This window comes from Pelophylax lessonae (assembly GCF_965119305.1).
Source record: "Pelophylax lessonae genome assembly, chromosome: 9".
Lineage (NCBI taxonomy): Eukaryota > Metazoa > Chordata > Amphibia > Anura > Ranidae > Pelophylax > Pelophylax lessonae.
Window position 1 is genome coordinate 150,084,811 of NC_138776.1, and position 25,697 is coordinate 150,110,507.

At 40.1% G+C, this 25,697-nt stretch overlaps 1 protein-coding gene across 17 annotated transcripts in view; it reads left to right on the top strand.

Moving 5' to 3' along the window:
* The window catches only part of PAX2 (paired box 2), an 80,436-nt gene that overhangs the window by 37,492 nt on the left and 17,247 nt on the right, over positions 1-25,697 (top strand). For all 17 annotated transcript variants that reach the window (XM_082268193.1, XM_082268183.1, XM_082268194.1 and 14 more), the window contains 2 exons: positions 17,258-17,433; positions 19,437-19,563. In XM_082268193.1, coding sequence (XP_082124319.1) covers positions 17,258-17,433; positions 19,437-19,563 — 303 coding nt within the window. The remainder of the gene's footprint in view (positions 1-17,257; positions 17,434-19,436; positions 19,564-25,697) is intronic.

Sequence of the window (25,697 nt, forward strand, 5' to 3'; positions counted from 1 at the left end):
GTGTAGTCAAAATTTTTTTTTTAGTTTTGGACAATGTAGGGAAGGATTAGAACCGCTGTTGAGTGTTTATTGCTGTCTGTGTCCCGGCCAGGTAAATTCACCGTTTTACAGTTTCCTGGTGGCCATGGTTGCTGGGCCAAACAAGGGTAAATATAAAATGTAAGAGTTAGTTCTAGAATGAGAGTCAAGGGTAAATCTTCCAATAACTTCCTGTTGTGTCTGTAATGACAGTATAATTTCCCTAACAGGATGCAGACATCAAAATGTAACGGATGGGGGTTCTAACCTTTCCTTACTCTATACAAGACGAAAACAATTGGGGATATATATATACCTTTTAATATTTTTAAAAATTATATTGCTAAGTATAGTTAGTCTGCTCATTTTTTTCTGTACAGCTGTGCGCAAGGATACTCAAAACTTTTAATATAAACAGTTGCCCCTTGCTTTTTGTGTCTGTGTAGTCTGTCTCCCCTAAATGTCCATATGCTTTTTCATATTATGAGCCCCAAGAAATAGTGGTAAGCCACACTAAAAAAGGAAAAGAAGATTGCCAGTGCTATGTTACACACGATAAGTTACTCATAGTTTGGGCTCAGAGCTTATGACTAAGATGTATAGTACTTGTGATGGCTGCACAGAAAGGTACTTGGAGACATAGAATGTAGTGGGGAGATATAGGGGACTCCCAAGCCCCTTATGCGTATGGATAAGCACATCTGTCTAGTTTCAATTCACAGTTTCTCAAAATGTCGTCCAAATTCAGAAAATTCAAACTTTTCACTGAGCCCCTATAGGGGCGGGGGAGGGGCGAATATTAATATTTAGTTTACTTTTGTGGGACTACTAAAAATAAAAACGTTGTCAAAAAAGAGGCATAGGAATCTGGGCACTGCTATGGGGAGCATGTTCCAATGGCAACATGTTTTATAAAGGTAACACACAGCACAGAGAGGGCCCTTTTATGCAACTTCAAGGGCTATATTGAAGCTATACAAATCCTTTTAACTACAGGTTTTGGAATGTGTTTAAGCTGAATGTGGGAGTATGGAACAGCAAAATGTTCATGGACAGCCTCAGGGAATAGGAGGAGAAAAGGGGTGCATTAGTAACATTGACAGACAACTGGCTGCTCTGTACCTGGGATGATGTAGCTGTAGAAATATCTATCTTTCAGTCAACTATCTGTTTGGAGGACTGTGGCTGTTTTGGTCAGCTACCTTGGGGAAAAAAAGTCAGGCATAACCTGCATCCAGTTTCAAGGACCCTACGACCACTAAATCCTGCAGAACCAGTTTCCTCACTACTACTGCCAGGGGAAGCACCTCAGCCACTCATTTCCCTCTTTTTAGTATTCTCACTGTAGTATGTTTTGGTGGGTAAATAGAATGCCTAGCTTTTACAGAAACTATGATGATATTGGGGTTAATGTGTGGTGGGTGCTTTCGATGCACACTAATTACTGCAAAGGAATGCAAGGGCACGCTGTTTACAAAGAGCAGTTCCAACAACTGTTCAGCAACAAGTGTATGCTGCACACCCCAAAACTAAAAGAAGACCTAAGCAAGGCAAAAAAAAAAAAAAAAAAAATTGAACATCCACCTACACTTGCTGTTGCTACAGAAAAAAAAAAAAGTTCTAAGAAGGACAGTTAGGTCTATGGAACTGTGAACACATGGGAATACACAAAGGTATGCAGATAATGACACTGCAATCTACGATATAGCACTGTATAGCACAGTATAGCTCAAGATAGCACAGCATTATATAGCACAGAATAACACTGTTTGGCACAGTATAGCACTATCATGGGCATCCGCAGGTAGGGGCAAGGGGGGGCAAATGCCCCCCTCTGGAATCTCAACTTCCCCTTTCAAGTGGTTAAGCCACTTTATACCATCCTGTCTGGTCTGTTTAATAATCCTGTATGCCTGTGTATGTGTTTTAAAAAAAAATAAGCCTTTTTTTGCCAGTTTTCAGAGGGCCGAGCGCTGCTCACGTGACCCGTCAGGTCTTTCCTCTCCCCGTCTGACAGCTACCTGCAGGGCCAAGGATTCCTCACTGGTGTCAGTCTGGAGGGGAGGAGGAGGGGAGGGGGAGAGGAGGAGAGAGGCGACGAGTCACGTGAGCGGTGAGTGGCACTCTAAAACTTGTAAAGAATGGCTTATTTTTATAAAACACAGACACGGGGCACACAGGATTAATAAATAGACTGTAGACAGGATATGAAACTTTAAATAAAACTACAGCAGCAGGAGGGGAGGGGCACTGACACAGGAGCAGACTGGCAGGGAGGGAGGGGGGAGAGAGGAGGACAGGAGGGCTGCGGATGACGGAGGCACGTAAACTGACCACAGTGTCAGGGCTCAGCAGCCATGGTATACCGTGGTCAGTTTACAGAAGGGAAGACATAGCCAGGCAGGGTCAGCCAGGTATTTTAGGTGATAGAAGGGGCCAAATTACACAGCAAAACACTGTGCTGTATCACATGCTTTAAGGGAACATGATCAATATTTTTTTTTTTTTAGGTTAACAAATGCTTTAAAAATAAATGCTGCTGTTTGCTCTTCAAAAATAAATACTCATAATAAGTATAATGACTAAGCCCCTCCCATTCATGACATTGTTGAAAAGGGGCGTAGCATGGGTGACCTTAAAATTATGCCCCCCCCTGAAAAAAGTTTTGCGGACGCCTACGAGCACTATAATGCACTGTATATCACAATATAGCACTGTATTTCACAGTATAGCAAAGCATTTCTACCTATAAAGACTTGACAGCTTTCTATAAGCAGCTTCAGCACACACTGATAATATATCTGCAGTGATTATTGGCTCCCGGGGACCCATCTATCCAAGGCCAAGAGTTATGCAGTGCGAACTTCACTCACTAAAAAAAGTTCCATCATTATCCACCCCAGCTTCTGCTATTATTGTAGGGTACCTCATTTTGACAGGTACTGGTTCTCACTTCCACTCTTATCACCTAGATGATTAGAGTGGAGGTTTGCCCCCCTCACCGCTTGTAACCTCCTGGGATACATCACAGGTCCTAGGAGGCTGAAGGGCCATTCAAAGAGTGCAACGTGGGTCGTGCATGTGCAGTAGGGAGCCAGCTGTGAAATTGCAGGGAGTGAAATATGGTTTCCTACAGTCAACATAACAGCACTGGGAACCCAAAGACCGACAAAGATCTGGCCGGGGTAAGACAGCGCTGGATCCCTGGGCTGGTAAGTGTCTTTTTATTAAGTCATCAGCTACAGTTCTTGTAGCTGCTGACTTTTTTTAACTGAAGTTCTTTTAATTCCAAGTTTTACCAAACTGCAAATCTATGAGAACCCAAACCTCATCCCTACCTATAGGTTCTGACAATTGAATGTCTAGGGCCTCCTTCCCATTATTGGAGTTCCTATGCATAGCTGTGTATGAGACAAGGTAAAGTAGGTAAATAACGATAATTCCTGTAGTAATTCAGGTTCTTTTGTATAACAATGCATGTTCATTGTGTGTTTATCCAACTGCCAACGCTGGGAAGTTTAATATTTGCAGAATTGTTGTGTTTATGGCTATGGTCTAAGTACTGAACTGCAACTGGTCTTGTACAGAAACCAATTCATGTTGGTTTAGCTGTAAAAGCATGTATTGTTTTCATCATCTGCCATGTTAATATTGTTATAGTTTGCATTGATTGTATGCTATAAATATTTCTAATCAGTTAGGAATTCCTAATTATTATTCCCAGTCTTTTATTCCAGTTGTCACCCTTTCTTACATAGAAAGCATCATATCCCAGCATGCACCAGTGTTACATTATTGCTATGGAATAATGATATAACTGCAAACTGTTGACTAGAAAATTTTACAGACCAAAAAGTGCAGTGTGCCCAGTGAAGTAGCATATAGCAACAAATCTGAATGAAACTTTCAGTAAAATGAAATATGCACATCATCCTCACCCTTCACACAGTCTTAAGTGCTGTAAGCATGATAATATATAAACAGCCTGACACAAATAGAGGTATTATAAAAGATAAGTGTCCATATTCATTGTCGTACAGGAATCAATCCCATGTACTTATTCAGTAGCAGAATGCCCACAGGAGGGGGTTAAATGGAGATTTGGGCCTGAATTAGATGAATATCACTAGGAGAAGTCCCGTTGCTTTCGCTGGGCCGCACAATTTGCAGCTGTATGTCAGACAAGCAGAATGAAGTGATGAAAAAAAAATGAAAGTGTGGCAGTGTCAGCTCTCGCCGTTGTTCGACAGTGTAAAATTAAATTAATAAAGCCCCCAACACAGGAAAACATAACAGGAAATTAATGGCCCCTACTGTCGCTCCTGATGCAGTCATTTGCAACCCTGCTTTCCGCACCAAAGACTTCATAAATGCAAGCAGTTCCTCTAAACAAGCATAGTTAGAGCTGCATGCTATGTAATTTTTCGCCTTCCTTCTGTCCTTCCAGCTAACAAAGCTGGCATTTGAGATTGGCTTGTGAGCTTCTCTCAGGCTTACTTGTGTTTCACACTGTTCCGGCCTTAAGGTGCATAGTCACTCAACCTTATGGGTCAGAAACCTCTGTGTTAGCTTTTTGTTTGTGCTTCTACAAGCAGTTTATTAACTGACAGGATTCAGCATGGATATTTACCAGACTGTGGCAGATCCCATAATTCCCTGCAATAGCCGTGGAGAGCGTCTCTTCATGCTTATAGTTGCTGCATTTTGTAGCGGGTTTTTTGTTGCTTGCATTCTTTTGAATATGAGTGACAATAGAATCACTGCCATGTATGAACAAATTAGGTAAGATGCATTTTTTTTAACATTTTAAGAGATCTCGAGAGCTTAGTGTTACAGCTTACTTAATAAAACTGCTGAAGGGAAAACAGTATAAATACTAATATATGAAAACTCAATTTTTTTTTCAAAGTAAATTAAAGTTAGAGCAAACATCCCGTTGCTACAGCAACACCTCCGTGTATTCTCCATACATAGTGTTTTTAGAATTGTGTTCTGATTTTTTTGATTGTAGGCTAACTCATCATTTTGTGAGCTAAATTGTACAGCTATTTTAGTTTGGTTGTATCGCTTAAAATAACAGCCACATAATACCCATAAAACAGGGATAGGTTTTCTCTTGTGTACATGAGGCTCACCAATGTTGGCAAATACTGATTTGCTGATCCTCCCTACAAGCACTTATTCATGCAAACAGAAATGTTAATAGATTGCATTCAAGCTTACAATATAATTTATAGCGATGTTAGGTATATTGAGGTAAACATTACATTGCAAACAAAACTAGTGACAGCCAATCAGAGTAAAAAGCAATGCGATTTGTATCTATAATTTTCTGATAAGTGCCTCAAGTTAAAGTGATTGTAAACAATCACCTTGTAAAACAACCCATTCAGTTTAAAATAGAAATGAAAGGCAAACCTTTTTATATAGATATTAAAAAAAAAATATCAATATATTTTTTCCCTTTTTATAAGTGATCAGATTCCCTCTGTTCTCAGCTGCATAAAAGCTGGGGGGAGGAGAAGCAGCAGCTTTCCATTGAATGGCTGTGAAGTGGGGTGTGTCAGCATAAGTCTGATCATTGGAGGAGAGCAGGCTGAGTTCCCAGCATAGCCAGAGAATCAACCACAATGTGCTCTCCTGCTTAGTGGGGTAAGTTTTTAACAGTAGAGCAGGGGAATTAGCAGGAAAACCAGGGATGTCACACAAAGGAAGTAATACAAAGAGAACAGTATACTTTCTTATACACGCACATGGTACAGCAGGCGTATATCAAGAATATGAAGTGTTAGAGTAACAAACACCTAAGGTACATTGTTGTTTACCTTGGTGTATTACACACAATAGGAAGTTTAAGATTGAAATGTATACAGGGAGCATAGCCTGCTAGTTCAAGGCTTACATTTTTTACCCAGGTAATACCTGTTCACGCCAGTTTTGTTGGTAATATGGTAATGTACTGACCTATCCTCATGATGCAGTCAAAGTATCTCCAAGCATACAAACAGTACACTTCTTGCTGTTTTTATATAAACCAGGGATCTCCAAACTACGGCCCTCCAGCTGTTGCGGAACTACACGTCCCATGACGCATTGTAAAACTCTGACATTTACAGTCATGACTAGGTATGATGGGAATTGTAGTTCCTGAACAACTGGAGGGCCATAGTTTGGAGACCCCTAATATAAATCATATTGGAAAGTGATTGGTGATCATCAGGAGGAATAAAGAGGGGAAGTTACATAGCACACGTTTCGGGCCATATTCATTGACCTTGTGAAGTGCTCTCTAGACTCTGGATAGAGAGAATAAGTGAGAACTTGATTCATGAAAACTTAGTAAACTTTCCTGATGGTAGCACAGCTGCAATAGATAGCATTTGAAACTTTCCAATCATTTGCACTTAATACCTGGAATTGCCCTTTAAATATATTCCATTTCATTGCAGTAAGTAAGAATAGTTCTGTAATGATGTGAATGGCAGTGTATCTGCATTTTAAAATGGGCATGGCAGTGATAGAGAACACTTCAGGTAGCATTGAAGTATGGCTTAATATCTGATGCCTACATTTCCTATTACAGGTTTAGGATGAGTTAAGAGTAGAAAAGGCCCTATTCGCATCTGCAGCAGGCTTCTTTAGTTTCACCGCAAGGGAAAAGGCTCCTTGACCGGCCTGTTCTTCCCTAATGATAAAAGTTGTGTAGTGAGACTGTAAAATGTATAAAAATATGTAGACTAAGAGAAATCAGCATTCCTATTTCTGAGTCAGCGCAACTTTTTTTGGGCATTTTAATAATTTGGGCCAAACCATTGTCAAAAGTCTATAGCCAGACTTGTCCATTAAGGCTGATCACAGACATGAGATTGTAGTTAGAAGATCTGACTAATATTCAGTCATTCTGTGGAAAGATTGTGGCACACATAACTTTTTGACAATAAATAAGTCAAGCGCAAATAGGAGAGCAACAAGTGGTTAAAAAGATCTGTGGGGCAGCCAGCTAAGAAACAGCCTAAATCCCTGAAAAGCAGCACAAATCAAAACCTATAAACTATTTCTGAAGCGCTCACACACAAATCCTTTGTGCAAAAAAGAACATAAAGTAATACATGACATGTATAACAATAAAACAAGATGCTCACTCTATATTGGCAGCTGCATGTTGCTTCTGAGCTGTATTGCTTCAATATTGCTAATGCAGTGTAAGCATGTGTGTGCCTGACAGGTACAATAGGAGCAGATCAGGAAAGAGGAGCACTAATCAACTTAACATAAACAGGCTGGGTCCTGGCCACTGGCAACCAGCATGCATGCAATAGTAAAACAAAAACTCTGATGACAGTGCACCCTCCACACCAATGCTCCTGTACTGGTGACTGGAGAAAGATTGGAGGTCTACATTTGAAATGTGTCAGCATAGGTAGGAGGTGATTGTTGAGGAGTGTGCACTGTCATCAGAGATTTTTACTATTGCATGAATGCTGGTTGCCCATGGCCAGGGCCCAGCCTGTTTGAGTTAGGTTGATTAGAACTCCTCTTCCTTGCTCTGCTCTTATTGTACATGCCATTAGGCACACACATGCTTACACTGCATTGGCAACATTGAAGAAATACAGCTCAGAAGCAACATACAGCAGGCAATATAGAGTGAGTGTCTTGTTTAATTGTTATACATGTCATTTATTACTTTATGCTCATTTCTGCACAAAGGAGCGTTGCAGGAATTGTTTATAATACATTACTTTTTGTCCAAGTGAGCATGTTTAGAGACTCTTGGTGTGCAACTTATCTTGGGGGGAACAATATCAGGAAAAATCCATCTTGAATTTTTGATCTTTACTACATGAATGGTTAACCGGGGGGGGGGGGGGGGTGTCTGCAGATGTTCCTGTATGTCCAGACGTGATTGTTTCCCAATTCGAAGAGTCAAAAGACAGTGCTTTCACAGGTAGCATATACCAGCTTTAAACTTGCTTTCAAAGTGTGACTTTCTGAGTAAGGGGGTTGGGGGTGCCTAAAACAGAAGAGAAAAGGACACTGAATATAATATTTTAGTAGTGTTTTGCAGAAAACCCTTTTAAAAGGTGGATAAAGCATTAGAGAATGTGACAGTTCTAATAGAGCAGAATTTATCTATCAAGCTGGACATGAGCTGAATGCTGGGAACATCTAGAATCAGTTGTTGACTCTAATTGAATGAGTTTATAACTAACCGCACAGATAAAGAAGAAAGGAAAAGTTCAAGCTGTAGAGCTGTAAGGACTTGGGAGCATTGATGTTCTGGTTCAGCGGATCTGAACCCTGGTCTTGAAGGAAACTGCATGGTAACTCTGTCAAGGAAAACACATTTATTTCTGTCTCCTCTACACACAGGTACCATTTTATGTTGGATTCCCTGGCATTAGTTTTGCTTTGAGGCATATACAACATGCTTCATTTGTTTTCTCACAGATAAATGATAGTTTGTAAAGATGTTCATGTTTGAATATCCCCAACGTCTAGTTGGTGAAGCCTTACCTTGTTTGCTCAGCTACCTAGGTGATAGCATACAATTTGTCTTCATGCATAACTTATTAGGTTTCTCCGCTCACTGACTGTACAACTAGGTGTCTTTTATTCAGTGTTGTTGCCTCATCACATATTAAGTCAGTTTAGTGTTGCTTGGAGCATTGGCGTCATAGTTTCTTTTTAATGTGATAATTAGAAATATTATTGCTCTGCACAGTGCTGCAGAAAGGTTTGTGATTGTAGATCAAACATACATGCATAATACATAGGACTTTAGTGTTTTGTGGTGTAGCTTGGTGCTACTGATTACCTGTCCTGTGCCCATATGCCTGTGAGGGCTTGTGAAGTATCCAATGTGCTCAGTGAGGAATGATCAAATGTCTGTAGAAAAAAAAATGCTAAAAAAATTGTGACCCCGGTATTGGATACAGTTGGGTTGATAAACTAAAGGCAAATTTTGCAGAGGAATGTTTACTATGCAAGGGAATTTTCCCTTCGCTTAGCAAATGAGGTGAAACTCTGCCAACTTTCATCATCCAATCCTGTGGTTGAAAAAATATGTTTGTTTTTTTTAATTTGCCTTGCACCAGATTGGGTATTCTTTGCAAACTCACCACATTCACTTAGCTAAGGAGAAATGTCCATGCAAAGTGAACTGCCTTTTTGCCTTTAGTAATTCACCACCAATAAATATCTCAAGAGCTCATAAAAGTATAAAAAAAAAATAAGATCATTTAAATATTAGATTATTCTACAGACTGGCTTTTCAATATCACATTTGACCAAAAGGTTACACTGGCCTTTACTGTATGATAAACGATACAATACAGCTGCATTCAATTTTTTAATGTGAAAAGTCCATTTTATTTAACCAAAAAAAAAAAAGAACTTTTTGTATACCAGTATGATTATTGCACAAACCATCCTAGTGTTGTAAAAATTATTCCAAGCATCCGTTAAATTTGAATTATAGCACTCCATGCAAATATTTCCCCAAATGGAAAATACCTAAGTTTATGCCAGGGATGCCATGTTTACCTTAGTCTCTTTGCACATTTTTTGAAGAGACAATGCCCCAAATTCAGCAGTATAGGATAAGGATTTTTGGAAAATTCTGTCTACAAACTGAATGATGTTGCAGTGGCTGAAAGAAAGATATACTAGGGAATAATTGGCTAAAGGCAAATAGACTGTACACTTTTGCAAGTGCAGTTGCTTCAGAGCTTAGTAAATGAGTATGTCACCTGCCTGGCTGCCACCATGACATATACTGTATATATAAGTGAAAAGGCACCTTGTACAGAATTACAAATCCATTTACAGGTAAAAGAGTAAACCTTTATTTGTTTATATTGTGTATTATATTGTTTGCCTGGAGTTTCACTTTAATAACATTAAAAACTGGCCTTTTTAACACTTACATAGGTAAATCAATTTTGAATGAAACTTGAGTTCTCCTTTAATTTTTCAACTCTTGGTATAATTTGCTTGATATTAGGCTTCATTTGGAGGCCTGAACTGTCAGATTATTGACAAGCTGTTGATTCATTATATGCAAGTCCATTCATACTCTTGTCAGCTGTTGTCCAGATTAGTAGGCCTGACAGTAAATAAGTGAGTTCATCCACCTCTTTTAAAAGCAGTGACCTCAAATGCAGTGCAACACAGTGCACGCCTATTTAGATGTAAAATAGTATGCCAAAAGGTAGGGCCTTGTTTATCATAGAAGCAGCAGCAATGTTCATAATCTGTAGCTTCCACCAGATGCCTGATAGGAGTTGGAGTTCAGAAACATCTGGCATGCAGTAGGCTGCATACCCTTGGCCTAGATCTTCTATGCTTGCAACTCTAGCCTTTAAATCTATGATTAATGAGCTTAATAAAGGTAAAGCATTTATGAAAGCAGTAACTGGTCTGCAGCATCCCCCTGCATAATGCTGAGCCAATGCCTTGTACAGGGGGCCGAAGAATGATGACTGATGTCAGATTTCACAACCAAAGCTTCCTACATCTTTTCCTTCTGCTCTGACCGAGAAAGGGAAAGTCATTTTCTGTTTTTGAAGGAATGAATTATCTCTGTGAAGAAAAACACTGCTACAGTATTGATGACTAGTATTATGATTATATGATGTTGTTGTGCTCTGTGCGGGTATTGGTTTAGCTGTTCTGTTCGCTCGCTTGCTGCTGTGAATGACAAACGCTGGGTTATTGATCGCCTTCTGAACTCAGCCCAGCTGATAGAAGGTAATTAATGACTCCATTTGCCTCAGTACCGACGAGAACAATTGAGTTTGAAACTGCAACAACTGCCAACGCTATGAAAGGCCCCCAAGGGGGTGTCCAGGAAAGATGCCTGACACTGGCAGGTTTCAGAGGGAATTAGGAAGTGTGTGGTGGCGGCAGTGGTGGTGGTGATGGTGGGGGGAAGTGCCATTAACTACAAGACATAATAGAACGAGACACAATGTTACAATTAGATTATTAATTAAAAATAAAATATTCATCTGTGGAAGTGCAAGAGTTTAACCCTGTCATTGCGAGGTTTGCATTTAAAAGTCAAAAGATTAAAGATATTAATGTGGTTTAAACAGAACAAAAGGGTGAGGTATTTTGTAAAATATTATGTTTTTCACTGCTTTTGTGTTACCACATTGATCTAGAGTTTGGCAGAATACTAGAAATTACAAAATGAAAAAGGAATAGATAAACCAGGTTCCCAAAAAGAGTCTCAGCTGCCAGCAACCACAATTCCAAATGAAAAAAGTTCCAAAAATAGGTGTTAGCTTTACAATGTTGCCTTTATACAGGAAAGCCAATTGCTATCTGGCAGCTTTTTCTAACAGAAAGGCTTCTATTCAAAGCTATCAGTGTACCAACATTCAGGGCCTTAGTTAGGGTAGCAGGGTGAAAGTGCAGCAGAATAGTTAGGAGACAGGAAGAGATCCGTGCCACCCTAAAACAGGAAGTGCCCAAGTAAGGATCCCAATGGAGGATCATGAGGTATTTTTTTTATTAAAGCTGGAGGTTTTATAAAATTGAGAAGTAGTTTAAAATCTCATTAACAAGTTATACTTTATTTGACGTTTTTGTGACTGGGCTCACATATATTTTATCTGTATAGACCATCGAACAGGAAAAGGTACAGTTGGTTTTGTGTTTCCTGAACTATAAAGAGTCCTCTAAAGATGGGGGAAACCAGAGGGGAAGACAGAGGGAAACCAAATAAAGGAAAAGTTATAATAATTTGTATATTTTAAGGGTTTGATGATGCCTCCAACCATGTTGTCCTAGGCACTAGACAATGGGTGTCATTATGGCACCAATGGCATCCCTGCTAACATTTGTACATATGTGCCTGCCTACACTGATGTGCAAATTTGGCATCTCGGGCTATAGTAAAGGTACCAGGCAGGCATTAGTATAGCAAAGACACTGGCTATACCAGGTATAAATATAGCAAAGAAAATGGTTGTACATGGCATCAGTATAACAAAGACAATGTTTATACATGAGATGAGTATAGCAAAGAAAATAGTTATACCTGACATGAATATAGCAAAGACAACAGTTAGACCTGATAGAGACCTTATAGGAGTATAGCAAAGGCAATGGTTAGAGCTGGCAAAAGTATAGTAAGGACATTGGTTAGACCACCCAACAAGAGTTTGCAAAGACAATGGTTATATGTCACATGAGTTTAGCAAAACAATGGCTAGACCTGACAGGGGTATAGTAAAAAAAATGGTTAGACCTGACAGGGGTATAGCAAAGGCAATAAATGAACCTGGCAGTAATATAGAAAGACAATGTTTAGACAAGGCAGGAGTATAGCAAAGGCAATGGATATATGCGAGATGTGTATTGCAAAAACATTGGATAGACTGGCATGAGTATAGCAAACAATGGATAGATCTGGCAGGAGTGTAGCAAAGAAAATTGTTATATCTTGCAGGAGTACACTTGTTTGTCATACATATTGGTGCATACATAAATAAAGCTGTACAATGCTCACATTAGAAGCATAAACATAAAAATGGCAAGTAGGCATGCTTGGGACTTGGAATACATTTTCACGTTTGCATCAATAAGAAAGGTAGGTTTCCCCCAGATCCTTGTCTATATCACAATAAAATGTTAGATTCCATCATTTATTCCAAGTCACAATTTTCAAGCATGCTTTTCTTCTTGTTCTTGTCAACCTTCCGGTCAGAGGTATGAAAACTGATCTTTGATTGGTTCCTGTACAGCACAACCCTTTGCAGTGTGTTATTAGAAGAGGCTTTATGTGTCTTATGAATATGACATAAACAGGTATAGCTCATTTATGCATTACTAGTTCTATAAATAATGGCCATATATAGGACAGCATGCACAATAACCGTCCTGTCTTCACAAGGTTAATTACCCTGTGTCTCTTTTTTCCTGCTCCCCTACCCTCTCCCTAGCATTACTTTTTATGTTCCCTCTTTAAAGCAGATTCCAATCACCAGGTCCACGATGGGTAAAATAAATAAATAACTGTATGACGTGCCGAGCAGCAATAACCCCTAAAAGAGCACTATCAGTGGAACATGATTGATCAATTGAATTCCATAGCAGCTGAAAAATGTGGGATTAAGTAGTGTATTATACGCACAATGAGTTGAGGCATGATGTTCATTTCAAGTTCATTTCGCCGGCCCTCTGCCACCAGATCAGGCAATCAATAGGGCTAGCACATATCATATATCATCGCTCCCTGTGCAAGAGAGGGAGCACCATAATCTCTCGCAAATTTAGACTGACAGATTTGTCGAGATCTGAAAAGGCCCCCTGCATAAATAAAGCAGAAGAGGGAGGACAGCTCTGTGAGAGTAATCAAGGCACACACATACACATATACACGATCAGACATTTGTCTATTGGGTCATGGCTCTTTTAAAAGCTGATCTTTTACTTTTAAATGTGTGTTAAAACTGATGTGTGTTAGCGGATGACTCTGCCTTTCCAAAGGGCACTTCTCTTTAACCCAAGTAGGGAATATGCTTGTAAGATACTGATGCCATATTCAGGACTTAGAAGGGGTTAATTTAAAACTGACTTGGTCAGCACCCCATGGGCATTCTTCTTTTGAATACATTGCTTTATGAAAACCATAACTTGGTGTTTGGTTTATTATCTGAGCATGGAAAAGGGCATAAGATGAACTGTGGGAATGTGTTCTTTTGTAGTAGTTGTCACACCTAGTAAGATCTTCTAGCCTGTTTTCAGTCATAAAGACAAATTGGCATCATTGACTTTTGATCACATTTGACCTTATGTTTTCGAAAATGGACACATCACCCTACTGGCTGCGTTTATTAATATAAATCCATTTATAAATGGCAACATTTTTAATGCCCTATAACTTTCATTAAAATATTCTCCAGGTAAACACATTGTGTTGTAGGTCAAAACGGGGTTGAGCAAAGGCAATGCTGCTAAGGCAACAGTCTTTGGCGAGAAGCTTAAAAAACGTTCTTGCTAAGATTCAAGAAGGCATTGTAGCAAAAGTTATACAGCAGAATTTCAGGTATATAACCTAAAGGGAATACATGCTGGGCAGGGTTTCAAGGAAATCTGTGCTGGAAGGAACAAGGAGGCTGCAATTGATGACCTCCATCTGAAAATGATAATTTTCTGGCTTTCTCTTGCTTCAAAGCCTTGATTCACTGTCCCAGAAACAGGACTGTATCATGCTAGGTAAGAATGAAATCAGAATTGAATGTTCGGAGTTATAGATTTAGAATATATTATAGCCAGAGTGCCCATTTACTCACTATGCTCAGATTCAGACACAGACCCCTTTAACTACATATCCCACAACTCCCTGGGTTCCTGAACATGCTCATGGATGTTAGTTCCTCAGGTTCCCTCCCTAAGCAGCTCAGAGAGGCAACATATGATGTGGCAGAGGTAGACGGGCAAGTGATCTGAAGCCAAGTGAATGACCCTCCACTATCAGAACTGGCAGGTGAGTAGCCGAGCAGGAGCCTATTAGCAAGACCAAGCTACTGTGGGGAGCCTCGCCCCAAATGCTACCACTGTACTCCAATTCCATTGGAGTGGTCTTTTGTCCCTGCTGTCCTTGTTCACTTTTTGAAGGAGCTACCCTGGACTTTACTGAGAGAGATGGTGTTTAAGAGAATAATTCCAGGTAGCCGTTTGTGTTCAGAACAGTTTTTCTGAAGTAGTGATTGTCAGATAGACTCTTTTTAGTCTTATAGATACTCTGGTATGTACCCACCTGATACAAGGATTGATTCATAAGGACATTGCTGTAAGGAGTCCATGTTTGTTGCAGCTTTCATAACTTGTTTTTGTGTGATTCTGCAGTGTGTTCATGCCATTCGCCATGCTGAACCTGTTGTGCATTATTGCTTCTAACTTTTGCACCTATTTAGTAAACTACAAGTTATAATTACTGCCTTTTTATTCATTTGGCCAATTATAACATAACAGCCAATAAATTAGCATTTTGAACAGAGATAACAGAAATAGCAAGCTCCCTTTCTACTCAAGTTAAGCTTTCATTTATTATTACAATTTCCAAAACCGCTATAAACCCAAAGAGCTAAATAAAAAAAAAAAAGTTACATTTTTTTCTATACTTTCTTTTTTGTCGCTTATAATATGACCCACAACTACAGGTGCACTTTAAAGCAGAACTCCAGGTAAACAGCTAAGTTCTTCCAAAGGACTTGCAATTTTAATTAGCTACCCATGGGATCCAATGAACACTTCCAGACAGCGTAATCAGATCAGTGACCACACTTTTCTCCTCTTGTGTTAAGCAATACAACTTGGTCACCAACCTTCTCCCAACCTGTGACCGAGCAATGAAAGAGAAGCAACACACTGTTCAGAAGTCATCACTCTGCTCTCTCCTCCAGTGAGCTATGCACTGGGAAAAGCATTGGAGCTGAAATTGGTTGAAGTATTAAGCTGGTCTCAGCCTGATTTCTGCTCAGTGTAAAAATTGCATTTTTGTATATCTGCCTGGTGTTCAATGCATCCATAATTACATGGAACCTTTTACATAACCATGATCGCAGGCTATGTAAACGTGATGTAAATAACAAAACATTTCCATTGAATATTTCTACTACTGTGGCTAAATATTTCATAATGGAATAAAAAAGTAAGGACCATTTCATCTAGCGTAAACGAACATGATGCTTTGTTACAGGGTCGGGCAAAATGCTGTGGACTTCTTCTGATCAATATCTGATATTTTACGTTAGCTTATGAAGGATACTGCTCCATGGTATATAATGTAATATTGATTATATCATATCCCACAATCACCTGCAAAGAATAAGATTTATCGGTCTTAATGTAATCTTCAGCAATATTCCCACTGGAAAAAACTGGGAGAGGACTAGCCCTGCAAATGAAATTTATACTATAAATTCTAATACACTGCAGTACTTCCCATTGCAGGCATTGTATTCCAAATTTGCAACAGACAGCCAAACCAATAAAAATCCTAGATCTGATCAGTTAGTAGGTTGAAGTGCTAAATACAAGTCCACAATAGATACTGCCTTAAAAAAATATGGTAAAGATTGGAAGATTTCAGCAATGGATATGCCAGGAATGGCTGACATCTCTAAAACAGAGGCCTTTTTCATATAATGTCGTAGTGATATCATTATATCCTGGGGTAGTAAACTGGAAACACCCAGGAAATAATAAAAATCGCTGTGCGGGTATGTAGCTGAAAGGCCATCTTAACAAAAAACATCCCACCTAAAGCAGCTATCTTGATTTTGGATATGGTTTAATCCCTAGCTTAACTACTTGCATAATCAGCTTGCAAGTTTTCCATATTTTCCAAAGGAAACCCTTCTAAAGACACCATTGCTATGACTGGCTCACTCTAGTAGCTTTAATATATATTGAGCATTAACAGGCAAATGATACAACCAGCTAAGCTAAAAAGATGGTTTTTAGGCTTCAAAGCCATGCTAGAGGTGTAGGATTTCCCTACTAGGCTTCCAGGCAAAGGTGGGGATTACCACTACACCCCTATAAGAAAAATATGTTTGGGATGGAGTGGCTCTTAATACCAGAACTTAGATAGCCCACTTGTGTATTTATTAAAGGAACATTAGGTGTATTTTTTAAATACTACTATTATAGCTGCCTAGGGTGTTTACATTTACCTCCCATCATTTCAGTGGGAGAGTATATCAGACTTTGTTTTGCATTAAACAATGTTGCCATATCAATATGTTTCAAGAAGTAGTTACTGGAAAAGAAGGTTCTAGGCATCATACAGAAGGATAGTAAGGCCGGTCATTCATTATACAATTTTTCTACTCAATTTCCTTTAGATTTACCTTCAACTATGTAGTACAGGGGCCTGTATGATTGCATACAAATTAAAAGTGTTTAAGTGTGAACTCATATTACAGTATATGTAAAATTGTACAAAAAAATTGTATAATGTATGGCCAGTCTTGGGCAGGTTGTAGGCAGGTACGGTAGCTGACGTGGGAAGCTGCAGAGCTGCAAGCTATGTAATATATGTTGTAGCAGGGGTATGGGAACAGCTGAACAGCATTACAGATATTTTGGTAATTTGGTAATATAGTGCACCTGTGCATTATAATTATGTACTGTTTAGCTTTGATGTTGCTTATATGTAGGATTGCTATGCATTAGGGTAAGGCTTTTATGACTGTGATACTGTCTCTTTTTCCTACAGATGGATCCGATGGTTCTGGGCCAAATGGAGATTCTCAAAGTAGTGTGGAGAGCTTACGGAAACATTTACGTGCAGACAACTTTACCCAACAACAGTTGGAAGCATTAGATCGAGTTTTTGAACGCCCGTCCTATCCTGACGTGTTTCAAACTTCAGAACACATTAAATCAGAACAGGTAACTAGAACAACAGTAGAGACATGGATGATGTCACAAATATATGCCTGGGCTTATCGTTAACTTTTGGAAAATGTAGTGGTGTCCATTGAGGCTCTCCATTGGTAAACTGCCTTATCTTGAAATGGAACAATAGCAATTAGGGCATGTCTTTTAACTTCCTCAATTGATGTTCCCCCTAAAAGTGCTTCACTAATAGGCATCTGTCTACTCCCATAGATATAGTTTGTTACCTTATCTACCAAACTCCCAGCTGTGGGGAGTATACTCGGCAAAAGACAATTTTCCTTCACATTTGTTTCATGTTCTGTTTGCAAAACTTCCTAGTGATTTGTGCACAACAAATAGAACACACTAGTGTTTCTTTTTAATAGAAACTCTCTTTTTAAAATTTCTGCATTATGGTAAAAATCAGGACCTGGTGTAAGCAGGACACCATCTAGAAGTAATACTCTATGGTTCTAGATCCCTCTGATTTGTTACTGAAATAAGGTATAGAAGTAACCATGAAAGCTACACATGAGTATATTTGTTCTTTGTCTATCTCCCTCCACAATCAGCTTCAGCTTCATCTTAAAGGTTGTTTATCTTAATAGAACATGAAATGAAAAAAAATATCTTTAGAAAATGCCCCAAACTATAAAACATGAAATGAAGAGAAACCCTGTCTGAGAGTAGATTTTTTCTTCTCTCAGAGTCCCTGAGTTTATTACAATGGATAACCTTTATTTACTTTCATTAGACTATTAAACGCCAGCACAGTCATTTTTTCCCCCTGAAACTTAAAACAGGGGCCATAAAGCAAATCTAAAGCCTAATTGAGTTCATTTTAATTTCTCTCCGATCACAGCGAATTACTCCGGTGATAAATCAGGGGGCAGCTTCACCCCCAGTAGAAGGCCTAATTTGCAGCTAATTACGAAACTGATTTCAACAGGAAGATCAATACAAAAAGGAATTGGAAATGACTAGGCTGTGGCGTCCAGACATAGAGGTGGGGGTGTGGATGAAGAAAACGGGGCTAGAAGGAGCAGAAAATCAGTTTTAATTTAATGTAATATTAATCAGAAAGAGTTTTTTCTCCCTTTTTGTTCCCCCTGTTTATTATCCCACTGAAAAGGCAGCTGTAGAAAGCAAGGTCTGCTCCCTGAGAAAACCATAATAAGAAGGCAATTACTAGATTGTTTTGGACAGAACACCCTTTCAAATTCAATGACTCCCCCTCCCACCCTTCTGTTGGCCATGTGCTCTGGCCCACTCCCCAATTTCATACCCCACTGCACAGGAAGAGGGAGAAGAGACCAGGGTGATGGGGGAGTGGTCCTTCCTTTGTATTTAATGAAGCACATCATTCAGAAAATCAAATGTTGGTGATTTAGGACGACAGGTGACTTTTTTTTATTTCCTATTTGTATTACCAAGCAAACCTGTTAGTTTGCTTATGCAACTGTTACAAAAGCATTACTTTTTATTAGTTTTTAAAAAACTTTATCCAAATAGAATACATTTTTCAAGTTACAGCACTTCATGCTGATTTTATTTTTATTAAGGTGTTCTGGATTATTCAGAGGACAATGTTTTCCAGACTTCCAATTGTGTTTAAACAGGAAAGATCCAAAGACCACCAAAAAGTAAAGCCATTATGGGATGCTGCAGTTTAAGGCATATTATTTGTGTTATGGTAGCCGTATGTTGGCAGAGCTGAGCATCTTTGCTGCAGTCAGATGATGAATACACACAGGTCTAAGTGCTTGGAATACTGACTGACATCTGATGAATCTTTATATATTTGCAATTTTGCTGTGTACATTAATCGACTAGCAGTTGGTTAAGGCCAAATTTTAGGATTTTCTTAGCCATAGTACACTAGAATGGGGCTTTCACAGTAGGAAAAAAAGATAGATCATATACCTGAAAAATGTCCATTTCTGTAAGCTACAAGTACATGTTATTATATTCTAGGATGTTCACTAAGTCCTATCTTATTCTTTACTTACAACTAGGCAAATGAGTACTCCCTTCCAGCACTAACCCCTGGCTTGGATGAAGTCAAGTCTAGTTTATCAGCCTCTGGTAATGCGGACCTTGGTACCAATGTATCAGGACCTCAGAGCTACCCAGTGGTAACAGGTAAGCTGAGTTTATTTAAATACAGCATCATGGTTTTATATTACATGTTTATTATTATAATTATACATGATTTATATAACATCAATAGTTTACACAGCACTTTACAATATAAAAGGGAGACAGTACAGTCGCAATACAATAAAATACAAAACGTTTAAGTGGGTCCTGCTCATAAGAGCTTACAATCTAAGATGATGGGGCAAGTGGTACAAAAGGTTATAACTGTGGGGGGATGAGCTGATGAAAGCGATAAAAGATTAGTTGGAGGCATGATAGGCTTCCCTGAAGAGATGAATTTTCAGGGATCGCCTAAAGGCAGCCAGAGTAGAAGATAGCCGGACAGATTGAGGTAGAGAATTTTAGAGGATGGAAGAGGCTCTGGAGAAGTCCTGGAAAAAGCATGGGAGGAGGAGACAAGGGAGCTTGAGAGCAGGAAGTCTTGGGAGGAGTGGAGAGGACAGTTTGGGTGATATTTGGAGACAAGAATGATGTAGCTCAGGGCAGAGTTGTGAACGGCTTTCTATGTTGTAATTAGTATTTTGAAATTAGTTCACTAGGAAATTGGAAGCCAGTATGGGGATTGGCGGAGAGGGGTAGCAGACACTGAGCAGTTGGTAAGATAGATGAGGCTGGCAGCAGCATTCATGATAGACTGAAGAGGAGATAGCCTATGGAGAGGTAGGCCTATGAGAAGGGAGTAGCAATAGTCAAGGCATGTTTATTACATTGTGTGAATGTCACTATATGAAGAACTTAATGGGAATTCTACACTAATAAGTATCAATACAACTGGCAGCAGCTATGATTGCAGATGCAAACCACTATTACTGTACTATGTTGATTCTGTAAGCTTTCAAGGGAAAAATGACCAACCATGTCCACAAAATATCACGAAAGTTGAGTTAAAAAAAACGAGTTTATCAGCTTCAAAAGTAGAGAAGAATGCACACAATGACCACATCTCTTAACAGGAGTCAGATTTGCTACGTACTTTGCAACTGCCAATCAAATGGCATACTAATTAGAAAGCCCTGAAATTATATATCATGGCTTGCTAGCCTCAGGAAGCACAAGCAGTATGGAAATCCACTGACCGCCTGCATTTTACCAAATAGCTATTTCTTTGGGACCTATTCAAGCCTTTGCTGTTATTGTTTCCTTCATTTTCTAAAACCACATATTTTGAAAAAGTAAATGTTTTCATATAAGAACATTTTGATGTGACTTTTACATTTTCACTCGCTAATGGTCTAGCTACTAGAGGGAATTTATAATTGCAAACAACTTTTGAGGTATTAGCCACATAGTGAGTTCATTCTTTTTAGTCAGTCAGACCTGTTTTTAAAGTGAATTGAAAGAGATTATCAGCAAGGCACTGCGTGCAGCACTGTACACCGGGAAGTAAAGTCTGCTTATGAAATGGGCAAACAAGGCTTATAAAGCCTTAACCATAACTGATAAGATAATTGATTATTTTCATAAAACTCTGCACTGTCATATGTACTGTTTTTATAAATAAAATATTATAAAAATACAATCCCCCCTTTAAAGTCTACTTATCACACATAAAAAGTAGAAGCACAATCTCTATAGTGTAGACTAAACAAATACCACTTTCCAATTCTTAGGTAATAATATAATTACATTTTGTTACATTCTGGTCCACGAAATGGCCAACTCTTTACAGCTAGAAGACTATAGTAGAAAAGCAAAATATGAAAATCTTTGTAAATGGACCTAAAATTATCTGGTAAATATTGATAAAAAGTGTAATCTCTGACTAGTTCAGGCTTCATGCAGTTTAGCTGTAACACAATGGGGCTGCTTTACTAAAGAAAATAAGAAGTTTCACCATTCATTTGAAAAGCAAATTCCTGTTTTCGTAATACATCTGCATATAATTGGACTGAAGTTAATCTTCACTCTTTTTTGTGTGAAAATTTCTAATTAATTTAGTATATCAGCTTCAATGTTTTATTGCATCCGGTGCTGCAGTTGTTGTACACCTATTTTTATATACATTATTTAAGCTTGGTTGACCTTCATTTTTTTGAATATTGTAACTGGCTTATGTTTTGCGCATTTCTTTCCTACAATACTCAGTTAACAGATATAAGCAATGAAATGGATGGCAATTTAATTTTCCTTTAGACTGGTGAATGAGTTAAAGCTCTGCTGACTTTCATTATCCAATTGTGTGCCAGCAAAAATATAGTGGTTTGTTTTGTTTTTTGTTTTTTTTATTTCCTTGCACATGATGGGGTATTCTTTGCAAAGGGAAAAATCATTCAGTAAACTATGGCAATATTCCCTTGTGAAGTTATCAGCCTATTTGTCGTTATAAAAATCCACCCTAAAAAGTTTTTTATATGACAAAACTGTTGTACAAATAACACTTTGCACATATCCTACATCATTTCTTTTGTAACTTTAATGCTTGATAAATTTATGGTAAAAAAAAAAAAAAACTTGTAGGTTAACAATATTTTTTAAAATCAGAAATTAGTTTTATGAAGAAAATACAATTTTTCCAGAGTGTATATTAGAGAGCAATTGTACATTTTTATGACTAAATGCAAGTATATAAAAGATCTGGCCTTACCTTTTAAAGATGTGTTTCCAGTATTAAATTAGCCAGCCTTAAACCAGGAGTGTCTAGCAATTGGGTCCATATTTTTTCAAAATTCGTCAGGGCACGCTCTCTGCTACTAAAGCACTCTAATCTAAGCACATCTCCCATAGGTTGTACCCATTCTTTGCTGACTTTCAATGGAGTAAAATTAGCTTACATGCCTGAAACAATGCACTAGCAATAGCTTGCCTTGGAAACTCCTGTACATAGAGGTCAGCAATAAAAATTGTTTAGAGTCTTCTCTCATCATGACCTGGAATACCTTATTAGGGTATTGATGACCATCATTCAGTATATGTGCAGTTTGGGACATCTCCATAATAGGTGAATCAGATCGCCATGATCTCCACGACATGTAAAGAATCATCCAACACCCATTTTAAACAACTGTGTGAGTGTAATGGACCCATAAAAAAAGATATAGTTGTGAAAGTCTTTGAGAGATGATAAGCGGACATAATTGTACAGTCTGCATTGCTTCCTCCCAATGCTGCTCCCCAAAAGCCCCTACCTCCTTCTCCCAGTGGTTTACTGTAGGTTTACAATATGATCAGAGAAAATGTCTATGCTGTATAAGTGAACTTCTAATGCTAGAAGCAAAATCCAACTGTCTCTACCCAACTGATATTTAAAATTTGACAAACAATGGTGATATAATCATGTTGATTTTTTTTTTTTTTTTTGCTATGGTTTAAGCATAGTTAAACCTTCCTAAAACAGAAGATATATTCATATCTCAATTTCATCACAAATCCTAAATTGTTTATCTTAATTTTAGGGTAGTGAGCATAGCCATGCAAAAAGCCAACAGTCAACAAAGATTGAGTTGCACAGCCGCCTCTCTTGTCCATAAATGAGGGGACAAACCCTTATTTCTCTTTCGTTCATTGATGGACACAGCTCCTGATTCTTTTTAAACATTGGGTTATACTGCCCCCTACAGGAGTAGGACACTAGGCAGGAAAAAGCTTGACTACACCTATGGGCAGTCCCAGGGCATATACACCCACTCTCAGCTATAGGCGATGGACTGGAAAATCTAGATCCAGAGGGTCCCCCCAGTCTAGCCAGAAAGCGTGTGCACACCCCAGCTCCAAGCTAGGTCAGCCGTGACATAGCCCCACTGGACGGGGATTGGCCTGTGGGTAAAATGTCTCGCGAGGACTCATACGACCTGCCTAAAGTCGCAGCGTTTCTCCTGGCCGACAGCACCCACATTACGATGGAGCAGTGGTCTGTCCGGAGCGATGCCCACCCCGTTCGTGGTATGGTAAGTAGTTGCCCCCCTTCACTCCTGGAGGATTTTGGGGTGGATGTGGGCCCCTCCCTGGGACAGTGGGAACCCAGGTTCCCCTCCTTCCCCCCTCTAAAATGTTTGTAGTCACTGTGAGTCTTTGCCCCCCCCCCTCCCTGGGTGAGATTATGAACTGGCTGTTGCCACATGCTCTTAAGGGGGGCTGGTTGGAGTTGCTGCTGACCAGGTTTTTCCTGGTGTGCAATGGGGGGGGTTAAGCAGCCTGAGGGTTGGTGACTGAGGCAGGGATGTCCTCTAGGCTTCCTGCGGTGGTTGTTGGGCTGGGGGAGTGGGTAATTTAGCATCCGTGGGTACGCATCTCATGTGGCTGGATCCAGCCAAAAATTAAGGCTGGGGCTTTGCGGCCTACTAGTCGGAAACTATGTGAGGCGGCCCCTGTGATGGTGGCTGAAGCCACTGGGTCCTAATTGGGCATCCACCCTCCTGGCACAAGAATTTAGGCCACAGCTTGCGGCCTACTAGGCCATGCGGCCAAGTTTGGTGCCTCCGTTGGGGGGCGGCCCCAGTGCATTTAGCTGAAGCCCCCACTCTTCCTTTGGGCATTTGCAGGGCTCGGATCTTTGCACTTGCGGCTGGGCCTCCACAAAAATGAAGGCAGTGACTTGTGGCCTGCTAGGCCATGTGGTCAGCTTGGCGCCTACCTTGGAAGGGGTGGCACTGTGGGGGCGCTTCATTTTTTAATGACAGCCTTGTCACCATTATTGTGTGGGGCACCTGCCCCTTTTAGTGCTGTGGAACCATCAGGAAACCCTGCCTGCATGTCCGCGTCACATCGGGTGGCCCCCTTTTAAGGGGGCTAGTTCCTATTATGCCCTCCATGGAGGGCGACCCCCTTGTTTTTTGCGGGGTCCAATGGGCGGGCCATTCGTGGGCCCTTGGTTGGAGTCCCCTTTGCAGGATCGCAGTTGGCGGCCTCCCCTGATTGTTATGTTTTCCGGGTGAGCTTAGTATATAGCGACCCTACTGGGTCTGTGTCCACGCACCCTGAGCGCTCAGATAGTGAGGATGATTCCTCTGCTCTTTCAGCCCCGCATGAAAAGGTGCTGGTGGATACACTGTTTGTGTCAGTGCGTGACACTTTAAAAATGGAGGTTGCAGCTGTAGCTGCGTGGGAGGCGCCGGTCCCTTTCGGCACCCACAGGGCCTCCAAAGTGGCAAAGGTGTTTCTTTTTCTGCTTACTTTAAAAACATTGTCACAAAACAGTGGGGTTTTCCAAAATGCAGTGGTTCCTAAGCGCTTTTTGCTTGTAATGTCCTTATGAGGATTAACTGCGATAAAGGTGTACGGTCCCACCTGTAGTGGACTTGTCAGTTTCCTGGTTAAATAAAGCTACCTTCATTCCAGTTGAGGAGCCCCAGCCTTTAAATATGCAGCTGATAGGAGAGCAGAGCCTCTGGTCCGCCATATGTTCGCTGTGGCTGGTTCGGCGCTTAGGCCGGTATTTACTATTGCTCTGGTGTCGCCAGCTCTGACAAAATGGGCTAAACTTTTACGCCAGGACCTGTAAGGCAAACAGCTTACTCCTGTCTTGCGGAGCTGGTGGATTAGTTGGTCCAGGGGCTACAGTTTATCTGCGATGCCTCTTTGGATGTGGCTTCTTTGATTTCTAGGCTGTCTGTGTCAGCAGTGGTCCTTTGGCGAATTATCTGGCTGAAATACAGACTTCTAAGAAGGCCTTATCTGATCTCCCCCTTGTAGGGGATTGCCTGTTTGGAGCTTCCTTGGATGACATTGTTAAGGTTCTGAGAGGGGGGAAGAGTACTCTTTTTCTGCAGGCTACCAAGGGCAAGGAGCCCGGTCGTAGACGTGAGCCATTCTCCTTGACTCATAGAGGTTTTTTCGTTCCTCGGAGTCTCAAGACAAGGGATCAAAAGTCAGGGCCTTCACCAGAGGTTTCAAGAGGACCTGGTCTGGCAAGCCATGAGCGGACATGAGCAGAAAAAGAAACACCCTCGCCGCTTCCAGACATGCAGACGAGGCTTCCTCTGCATGAAGGGGTGCCCTCACCCATATCTGGGGTAGGGGGATGACTTCGCTGGTTTCCAGATCCATGGACCTCCCTGGTATAGGACATGTGGGTCCACTAAGTTATCCGGTCAGGCTACGAGATCGAGTTTGGTCTTATCCTCCAAAAAGGTTCTTCCCTCCCAACCTACACTTGTGCCCAGATCACTTATGGGTCTCTT